Below are 11856 nucleotides of genomic sequence, written 5' to 3' on the forward strand. Positions count from 1 at the left end.
CAACATAATTGTCGATATATGTTACACCATGATTGTCGATATATGTTGCACCATGATTGTCGATATATGTTACACCATGATTGTCGATATATGTTGCACCATGATTGCCGATATGTGTTGCACCGTGTGTGTCGATACATGTTGCACCATGATTGTCGATATATGTTGCACCATGATTGTCGATATATGTTACACCATGATTGTCGATATATGTTGCACCATGATTGCCGATATGTGTTGCACCGTGTGTGTCGATACATGTTGCACCATGATTGTCGATATATGTTACACCATGATTGTCGATATATTTTGCACCATGATTGTCGATACATGTTGGACCATGATTGTCGATATATGTTGCACCATTTTTGCCGATATGTGTTGCACCGTGTGTGTCGATATATTTTGCATCATGATTGTCGATACATGTTGCACCATGATTGTCGATATATGTTGCACCTTGATTGTCGATATATGTTACACCATGATTGTCGATATATGTTGCACCATGATTGCCGATATGTGTTGCACCGTGTGTGTCGATACATGTTGCACCATGATTGTCGATATATGTTACACCATGATTATCGATATATGCTGCACCATGAGTGTCGATACATGTTGGACCATGATTGTCGATATATGTTGCACCATTTTTGCCGATATGTGTTGCACCGTGTGTGTCGATATATTTTGCATCATGATTGTCGATACATGTTGCACCATGATTGTCGATATATGTTGGACCATGATTGTCGATATATGTTGCACCATGATTGCCGATGCATGTTGCACAATGATTGTCGATATATGTTGCACCATGATTGTCGGTATATGTTGCACCATGATTGCCGATACATGTTGCACCATGATTGTCGATATTTGTTGCACCATGATTGTCATTATATATTGCACCATGATTGTCGATATATGTTGCACCATGATTGCCGATGCATGTTGCACCATGATTGTCGATATTTGTTGCACCATGATTGTCATTATATGTTGCACAATGATAGTCGATATAAGTTGGACCATGTTTGTCGATATATGTTGCACCATAAGTGTCGATAGATGTAGGATCATGATTGTCGATATATGTTGCACCATGATTGTCGACATATGTTGCACAATGATTGTCGATATATGTTGCACCATGTTTGTCGATATATGTTGCACCATGAGTGTCGATAGATGTAGAATCATGAGTGTCGATATATGTTGCACCATGTTTGTCGATATATGTTGCACAATGATTGTCGATATATGTTGCACAATGAATGTCGATATATGTTGCACCATGAATGTCGATACATGTTGCACTATGAATGTCGATATATGTTTTACTATGAATGTCGATATATGTTTTACTATGAATGTCGATATATGTTGCACCATGAATGTCGATATATGTTTCACTATGAATGTCGATATATGTTTTACTATGAATGTCGATATATGTTTCACTATGAATGTCGATATATGTTGCACCATGAATGTCGATATATGTTGCACCATGAATGTCGATATATGTTTCACTATGAATGTCGATATATGTTTTACTATGAATGTCGATATATGTTTCACTATGAATGTCGATATATGTTTTACTATGAATGTCGATATATGTTTTACTATGAATGTCGATATATGTTTCACTATGAATGTCGATACATGTTGGACCATGATTGATATACAATACTATGATTGTCAATACTATGGTTATCAATATATGTTTCGTAAGGATTTCATCGGATGACATTCACTTGACTTCATGATAATTTTTTATTTTTTGAAATGACAAGCACATTGCGTATAAGTATGCAAATCATTTTCTATAGTGTCGTTAGATCACTTATTCAACGACCTTTTAACTTATTGTCTTAACAACGAATAGTAAAACATGTTGAACAGATATGTTCAGTACTGGAGGATTTTCATCGGGATATTTTCTGATTTTTGAAATGACAGCAAGTTTGCAACGTGTATTCAGTTTTTCAAACATATTTAAATGTTGTCCATTGATAACTTTGACCAGTTCACCTACTTTCTTACTTGAAAGGAATTTTGACCATGTGTACAGTTTTGCAACCAATAGAGACCCTGGACTTTTGAAACCACATATTAAAATGAAACTTAGACAAGTTGTACTTTTGTGAAAACCAATTGATACATAGTGAAAATATCAAATAATACATACATATTTAATTACCTTGACTTATGTCCAAACAAGTTGATATATAGTGAATATATCAAATAATAAATATTTAATGACCTTGACTTTTGTGCAAACAAATTGATATATAATGAATATATCAAATAATACATATTTAATGACCTTGACCTTTGTGCAAACAAATTGACATATAGTGAATATGTCAAATAATACATATTTTATGACCTTGACCTTTGTGCAAACAAATTGATATAAAGTGAATATATCAAATAATACATATTTAATGACCTTGACCTTTGTGCAAACAGATTGACATATAGTAAATATGTCAAATAATGCATATTTAAGGACTTGACTTTTGTGCAAACAAATTGATATATAGTGAATATATCAAATAATACATATTAAATTACCTTGACCGAGATTGTCACTTTCTTATCTTTGAAACTACACCTATGCACAGCAATGAAAGTTGTTAGCAATCTAGGAACTTGATCTCGGGCCTCTTGTTTTATAAATAGATAATGTTGCCAGTCCATCAATTTTACAAAAGCTGGTCTTTATTATGAAATACACATTGTAGTATTAGGTGATCCTTAATTCTAAGCAAATGTGTTGAAATCATACTAAAACGCCAATTGTTTATGCGCTTTATTAGTGAACTGACACTCTAAATACGTGTTCTTACAACACGTGTAATGTTGCGGAATAAAGTAACTGTACATGCAAAAATAATCCTAAAAAGACTACAAATTGCAAATTATACAAATGATTTAATAATAAACTTCATGTGTTTTTGACAATTACCAAAAACCATTATATCAAATGAAATGTACACACACAACAACAAAAGCACAATGACTAAAAGATGTATACACATGATAAAGGGTCATCTCCATCTGCATGGTTAACTGTTCAGTTATCTTCCTCTCATGGGATGAATTCAATGTTTTGAAGAATTTCCTATCAGCGAAATGGCAACAGAACCCTCTAGACGAAGACTCGAAATAGCAATTTTAAAATGTTATGAAATACATAGATATATACATCTTTCCACAACATCTGTGTTAATAACAGGTTTTTGATGATATATACAACACGTTTCACCGTCGTCGATTTTATGAAAAGAAATGTGCAATTAGAAATCATTCACAGTTTCGGGTCTCGAGGCTCGACTCAGACTAAGGCTTTTCGTAAATTATTACATGGACGTGGAAACCAATATAAATCATTAAAATGGTCAAACGTTCACATCATAAATTAAAAAAAAATCTAAACGACATGGACTTTCAGTGTGTGTATACCACGTGATAAATTACGTCATATATGAAACTCGGAAGGCAACATTTTGCTTAAAATTAAGACTTTAAACAAAGATAACTTTTCTCTTACAACACCATTTTAAATGAAACAAAATGCCGCTAAAGGAGCCCCGCCTTCGTTTTATTACATGAGTTTAAAAAGTCAGCTAGTTTTATCAAACCTGTTTCCAAAATTATGTTTTGGCAGTGCTCGTCAGACGGCCATATTGAGAAAAGGTCTGTCGAAGTGTTTTAAGAAACTAAACTCTCAATCAAACTCTGGTAAAAGACCGAAGGCGAGGCTCCGTAAGCGGAGCAAACTGCGCTATGTTTAATTTAAAGAAAAGGTGAAGTTATCTTTGATTGAAGTCTTTATTCGAAACAAAATATTGCCTTCCGTCGAAGCATCTATGACGCAATTTATCACGTGGTATACACACACTGACTTTGTTTCTTTAAAAAACACGAGACACATGCTTTATCATACGTGTATATATAATTACAAGTTTCTCATATTTAAGACAGTACCAAATAAGTAATTGCCTTTTTATTTTAACAATTTTGTTTTCAAAATTTCTTAATTTTTCTTCTACTTTGACATTGCCCTATCAAATTGTCTAGTACTTTCGTGTTTAAAACTATGTATTTCTTTTCAAATTTCACTGTATATTTTGTATACGGGTCGGTTTAGTTGGTTCAAAATTGCAACAATCAACTATTTATGAATAACATAATGCAAGAGTTGTCAAACATCTGGAACGAATAACAAACTATTACAAAAAAACACTTACTTAAATATGACAAGACATAGTTATTTAAAATAAAATCAATTTATCATAGTATGTTAACTTCCAATATGTTACTATGAAACACAAAAATACATATTTCACAAACAAATGTGTGATCACCATAAATGGAGGCTTAAAAGTTAAGGCTTTGTTGAAAGTTAAAATGTGAACACAACTACACATAACGGACATAATATCCGCTCAGGTAGTGACATGACAGTGAAAATATGTTTATAGACTTTATAGTGTCAGAAATATATCAGCTGTGCATATTCTCATACAAATAATTCCCTTGTGCGTTTTAAATTTATCACAAAATACGGTTTTATCTCCAAAGTTTGAGACCAAGATCCTCACTGTGGGCACAATTATGAACTCCCCAATTGTTACTAGGACAGTGTCGAAAATTGGTGGAATCTGACTTGCATTTAACATCATCCAACCATATTTCCCCAATTCCCTCCCCCATACGCTTGTAACGTATTCACCATGTATAAAGCTGAACTGTTTAACAAGAACATTCAGGTTATATTGCCCTTGTGTCCCAGAGAAGCCGTCGTCGCAAACTGTGCCCCAACTACTAGCGTGATAAACTTCAACGCGGCCTTGTATACCATAAGAACCGTAAGGAGAAATGTTGTTCAAACGCAAACTAGGTTCAAACACATCTTTTTTGTATGGATAATATACATTTATTAAGTACATCCCTGGTAAACGCATAATCACTTTCATCTCATTTATATTTGTTTGAGCGCTGTTTACACTGCTCCTGACACTACTTATGCTCGACTGAGCACTACTTATGCTCGACCGGACACTACTAATGCTCGACTGGACACTACTTATGCTCGACCGGACACTACTTATACTACTGTCTGTGTATCGTCTGTTTGAAGATATTCTTCCTGCCAGAACACTTTCACTTCGGCTAACCTTTGCATTAATGTCATTTTTTAAAGTACTAAACTTTGTTTCAATTTTGTGATAAACTGAAGTATTTATTGTTTCTAAAGTGTTAACAACGTTTAACAAGCTAACATTAACTCGGTCGCCGAGATTATCTGACTGCGTTTCAAACTGTGTTATGAGTTCCACAATAGCATCTGTAGCGCTCTGGTTTAACTGTACTTCTTTTTCGTCTATCACATCCATCTTTTGATCGATCAAACTAGACGCGTTTTCAATAAATGATGTCAGGTTAGTTGTTGCAATGTATTGAACTTGCTCAATTTCCAAAGTTTTATTTTCCATGTGTTCTTTCATCTCGCTAACTGCTTGCCTTACGTCATTCTCAAGCAGCGCGGATTTTCTTGCAATGTCAGCCGATACGGTGTTCATCATAAGTTTTTGTTTCGCAAAGGCTCTTGTGATGGTCGTTAAAGTGGAATCGGTTCGCACTAAAAGGTTTTCAATGTTGGATGAAAAGTTCAAATTTAGACTTTGAACGTCATTTAGAACATTTGTGTTAGTTGCATTCAACTCATCCTCAAGTTTCAGTGACAGACGTTTACCATCCTCATCTAGTGTATCTAGAGCAACTTGTACACTCATATTAACCGCTGCACTAGTTTTTCGGGTCTCTATATCAATATCCTCTTACCGTTTGGAGACTAAAACTCTCATTTCGCTGACGGTTCTTTCTTTCATTACACCGATTTGAATGTTTAAAGCAGTTTTAATTCCGTCAATGTCAGCCAAAGCCTTTGATTTCATTTTATCTACTTCATTGGCTACATAGACTTCTAATTTTATTTTTTGCTCTTTCATTTCTGATCGAATAATACCTTTTATTTGATCAACCAGAACATCATCATCTTCAAGCATTCGCCCATGCTGCGGTCTTGAACTGTTTAAATCCTCCAAGCCACTGGAGTTTTTGAGAGCATTTATTTCCTGAAATAAGATAGTAACAGTATCGTAATAAAAGTGTTTATGCAGTAAACTTAATGTTATAAATGAGTTTAATACATTCGATCGTTGCGCGTTGTTACCATATACGCCCGCCGGCTGCGAAATTTATATTACTCAATACACATAGGATTCCATAGTCTTACCTTGAACATATAGGATAACATTGTCTTACCTGGAAGATTCCATTGGCTTACATGGAACATATCGGACTCCATTGTCTTACCTGGAACATATAGCACTCCATTGTCTTACCTGGAACATATAGGCCTCCATTGTCTTACCTGGATCTTATAGGACTCCATTGTCTTACCTGGAACATATAGGACTCCATTGTCTTACCTGGAACATATAGGACTCCATTGTCTTACCTGGAACATATAGGGCTTCATTGTCTTACCTGGAACATATAGGACTCCATTGTATTACCTGGAGCGTATAGGACTCCATTGTCTTACCTGGATCATAAAGAGCTCCATTGTCTTATCTGAAACATATAGGACTGCATTGTCTTACCTGAAACATATAGGACTCCATTGTCTTACCTGGAACATATAGGACTCCATTGTCTTACCTGGAACATATAGGACTCCATTGTCTTACCTGGAACATATAGGACTGCATTGTCTTACCTGGAACATATAGGACTGCATTGTCTTACCTGGAACATATAGGACTGCATTGTCTTACCTGAAAACATATAGGACTGCATTGTCTTACCTGGAACATATAGGACTGCATTGTCTTACCTGAAACATATAGGACTCCATTGTCTTACCTGGAACATATAGGACTCCATTGTCTTACCTGGAACATATAGGACTCCATTGTCTTACCTGGAACATATAGGACTCCATTGTCTTACCTGGAACATATAGGACTCCATTGTCTTACCTGGAATATATAGGACTCCATTGTCTTACATGGAACATATAGGACTCCATTGTCTTACCTGGAATATATAGGACTCCATTGTCTTACCTGGAACATATAGGACTCCATTGTCTTACCTGGAACATATAGGACTCCATTGTCTTACCTGGAACATATAGGACTCCATTGTCTTACCTGGAACATATAGGACACCATTGTCTTACCTGGAACATATAGGACTCCATTGTCTTACCTGGAACATATAGGACTCCATTGTCTTACATGGAACATATAGGACTCCATTGTCTTACCTGGAACGTATAGGACTCCATTGTCTTACCTGGAACATATAGGACTCCATTGTCTTACCTGGAACATATAGGACTCCATTGTCTTACCTGGAACGTATAGGACTCCATTGTCTTACCTGGAACGTATAGGACTCCATTGTCTTACATGGAACGTATAGGACTCCATTGTCTTACCTGAAAATATAGGACACCATTGTCTTACCTGGAACATATAGGACACCATTGTCTTACCTGTAACATATAGAACACCATTGTCTTACCTGGAACATATAGGACTCCATTGTCTTACCTTGAACATATAGGACTCCATTGTCTTACCTGGAACATATAGGACTCCATTGTCTTACCTGGAACGTATAGGACTCCATTGTCTTACCTGGAACGTATAGGACTCCATTGTCTTACCTGGAACGTATAGGACTCCATTGTCTTACCTGAAAATATAGGACACCATTGTCTTACCTGGAACGTATAGGACTCCATTGTCTTACCTGGAACATATCGGACTCCAATGTCTTACCTGGAACGTATAGGGCTCCATTGTCTTACCTGGAACGTATAGGACTCCATTGTCTTACCTGGAACATGTAGGACTACATTGTCTTACCTGGAACATATAGGACTACATTGTCTTACCTGGAACGTATAGGACTCCATTGTCTTACCTGGAACATGTAGGACTACATCGTCTTACCTGGAACATATAGGACTACATTGTCTTACCTGGAACGTATAGGACTCCATTGTCTTACCTGGAACGTATAGGACTCCATTGTCTTACCTGGAACGTATAGGACTCCATTGTCTTACCTGAAAATATAGGACACCATTGTCTTACCTGGAACATATAGTACTCCATTGTCTTACCTCATTGTCTTACCTGGAACATATAGGACTCCATTGTCTTACCTGGAACATATAGGACTCCATTGTCTTACCTGGAACATATCGGACTCCAATGTCTTACCTGGAACATATAGTATTCCATTGTCTTACCTGGAACATAAAAAGCTCCATTGTCTTACCTGGAACATATAGGACTCCATTGTTTTACCTATAACATATATGACTCCATTGTCTTACCTGGAACATATAGGACTCCATTGTCTTACCTGGAGCATATCGGACTCCAATGTCTTACCTGGAACATATCGGACTCCATTGTCTTACCTGGAACATATGGGACTCCATTGTCTTACCTGGAATATATGGGGCTTCATTGTCTTACCTGGAACATATAGGACACCATTGTCTTACCTGGAACATATAGAACTCCATTGTCTTACCTGGAACATATAGGACTACATTGTCTTACCTGGAACATATAGGGCTTCATTGTCTTATTTGGGAAATATAGGACTCCATTGTTTTACCTATAACATATAGGACTCCATTGTACCTGGAACATACAGGACTACTTTGTCTTACCTGGAACATATCGGACTCTATCGTCTTACCTGGAACATATAGGACTCCATTTTCATACCTGGATCATATAGGACTCCATTGTTTTACCAGGAATATATAGGTCTCCAGTGTCTTCACCTTTTCTTCAAGCATAGACACTTTAGAAGACAGATCATCCCCTGTAGTGGACAAAGTACAAACGCAGAGGACGAGTAGCGGCAACATAGTGAATTGGCGCATCCTGAAATAAATCTCATACATGTATCAAATATGAAATTGGGTGGTCAGTGTATATAAACACAATTCAATGTTTTATACTTTAATAACGATATACATCTTATGAAAGTAAACACAACTCTGCTATGTACAAAACCTGCAGCAGTAATAAGAATAACATTAGACAGTAGGCGGAGCCTAATATTCATTAGCAGCTCTGAGTAATCATTGTAACATTTTATATGAATGGAATACCAAACAACTACTATACATATACGTAACTAATGTCTCCCTTCATATTTCTAATCCATGATGCTATTATTGTCGTTTTCCACTAGATATCGAAACTAGAAACAACAGAAATAAGATAAGAGGAACGTTCATAAACCGATTTAATACCATAATGATACAGGCATTGGCCCATTGACATTCAGCTAATCACAGCCCAATTCTTATTTTTTTCCATGGAAGAATAATATCTTTCATGTGTTCCCAGTCCGGATAGAAAAATCCGACCTGAAAAATCTTCTTTTTTCTTGCATACGTAAAATTATCAATCTGTGGAAGACTTGACATAGGAAACACATTTTTGTACATTGCACCAAATAGTACGTGTGACGTCGTCTATACGCACAGTTTCTTTATGGACGCCATGAAGCGTATTTATTTTGGAACTCTCAAAGAGTTCCTCTACGATCGCATTGGGATTTTCCTGAATAGTTTGTTTTCACCGGAATGCCTATACGGTGCGCAAGAAAAACAATCTATGTTTTCTCAGGCGAATCGCTAAGGCGAGTATGGTTTGTTAAACTTTGGTCGTACTTATTTTGTGTACGAGGTGGCTGCGGAGATTTCGTTTCACAATCAAACTTCTAATAGAGAACCTTGATCATTTTAACACTGAAAATGACATTGAAACCCAAATCAAATATGTCGATATATCGACTCTCCAGTCGATGTCCGCGCCAATATGGAAGCGGCAAACTAAGTATGACATTGCTTCGCGGCTATTATTTACTTTCCATATGAATAGAAATAATGTTCAACTGTCCCAGGCGTTTTGACATTTCATCGTCATTCTACGATATGCTTTAGTCGTGAAATAAGAAAGGGTTGCATTATGAGTCATGAAAGAAACAGAAACGAGAACAATATTTAAAAGAAGATACTTGGCTCGTTTAAGATTGTAATGAGTAAAAACAATGGCTTAAAATTGAGTGGCTCGAAAGGTCCATTTCGTTTCAAACATGCATGTTATTGCATGGTTTTGTGTTTTCAATCATTAATTTAAAACAAATGCCAATTCAGTGTATTTCATTGAAGCTTGGTCCGTTTAACACACATGTTTCGCGAACGACAGGCTATAAAAGCATATATTTAAACAATATAGTTTAAAATAAATACTTTCCATGCAATCTTTGGAGGCTGAAAAAAATGGTATTTTTGTTGTAATAATAGAGAAATGTTTTACATCTTCTCTTTCTGCACACAAATACCCGCTTAAATGATACATCATTAATGGCTGTTCACCAGGCACCCAACATTGTGGGTCGAATACCTTAAAAATCGTCCAGAGAACAAGTCTGTTGTACAGCGGTAAAACATATTAAGTAATTAAAAATGCAAAATTAAATTGCATTTCCCCAGGAAATATAATAATGAAAATATAAGTACTGACGTTTGCAAAATAGCTCATACTGCAGCGGTAATATATTACTAAGAAAATTATATGATGTGAAGTTGTACAGTGCATGCATGTCAGACGAACAAGATAACAACAACAACAACAACAACAACAACAACAACAAAGAAACAGCAACAATGCTAATAAATATAAAAGGACGAATATTAAACAGCTTAGTGTTGAAATAATATTTTGTCTACTGATCAAGTATCTGTCTCAACTGATTGAAAACAATAACGACTGTCTGCTACTTTACGACATATTTGAATAATACTGCCATCCCGTTGCACAAAATCATCATCATCATCATCAACAGCATCATCATCATCATCATCATCAGCAGCAGCAGCAGCAGCAGCAGCAGAACCCGCATCAACAACAACAACGACGACAACAACATTACCATTTACACCAACAAAACAACAACAACAATAATAATTATTATTATTATTATATAAACTTATTAAAAATATCAGCGACTTTAACTCTAGCACATAAATTGTTAAACTAAAACTCACCTTCCAGACAATCCGATGTGCAGTTTTGGGAATAAACGTTATAATATCAGCAGAGAACTTAAATACCGTGTGATCATGAGCTAGGCAGGCGCACAATCACCCAGATAAATTATGTCATCAACCTTGGATCGTATATTATGTTTTTGTTCTTGATTTTGCGCAGTACTGAATTGCCAGTTCACGGAAGCACTTTTTTAACCCGGATTTTGTGAAACATATACTTTGATTAGTTTTCTGTGGGAATCGCACGAGTTTCAGGATATGTGCTTTTTGTATTGACGTAAAATTAACAAAATCTTGAATTGATTGATAAAACGATTGATTGATTGATTGATTGATTGATTGATTGATTGATTGGTTGATTGATTGATTGATTGATTGATTGATTGATTGATTGATTGATTGATTGATTGATTGATTGATTGATTGATTGATTGATTGATTGATTGATTGATTGATTGATTGATTGATTGATTGATTGATTGATTGATTGATTGATTGATTGAGAGTGATTGGTTGATCCATTGATCTACAAATTTTATCTTATGGAATACAATGGAACTCCCTGATTGAAATTAATTTGTTACATTTACGATAAGACTGTTACATTTGTCACGAAGAGGTGTTATAGTAAAGAAGTAAATCAGTTGTTTATTATAGTGACATATATGTGT

The 11856-nt window shown here is 35.6% G+C and overlaps 1 protein-coding gene across 5 annotated transcripts; it reads right to left on the reverse strand.

The window, feature by feature from the left end:
- Positions 1 to 2813: 2813 nt before the first annotated feature.
- On the reverse strand, positions 2814 to 11287 carry LOC128222514 (uncharacterized). 5 transcript variants are annotated; one of them, XM_052931557.1, is made up of 3 exons: positions 11183 to 11287; positions 8903 to 9005; positions 2814 to 6158 (listed from the first exon to the last, which is right to left on the reverse strand). In XM_052931557.1, the coding sequence occupies exon 3, from the start codon at positions 5814 to 5816 to the stop codon at positions 4506 to 4508; it is 1311 nt and encodes a 436-aa protein (XP_052787517.1). In that variant the 5' UTR covers positions 5817 to 6158; positions 8903 to 9005; positions 11183 to 11287; the 3' UTR covers positions 2814 to 4505. The 5 variants fall into 5 exon arrangements, with proteins under 5 accessions (XP_052787517.1, XP_052787513.1, XP_052787516.1 ...); XM_052931553.1 differs by having other exon boundaries at positions 8844 to 9005; XM_052931556.1 differs by having other exon boundaries at positions 8815 to 9005.
- Positions 11288 to 11856: the final 569 nt, after the last annotated feature.

Source organism: Mya arenaria, chromosome 16, assembly GCF_026914265.1.
Source record: "Mya arenaria isolate MELC-2E11 chromosome 16, ASM2691426v1".
In the NCBI taxonomy this organism is placed as follows: Eukaryota; Metazoa; Mollusca; class Bivalvia; order Myida; family Myidae; genus Mya; species Mya arenaria.

Excerpts from the sequence above, each read along its gene's own strand:
- LOC128222514 (XM_052931557.1), bottom strand. The coding sequence starts at position 5,816 with ATGAGTGTACAAGTTGCTCTAGATACACTAGATGAGGATGGTAAACGT.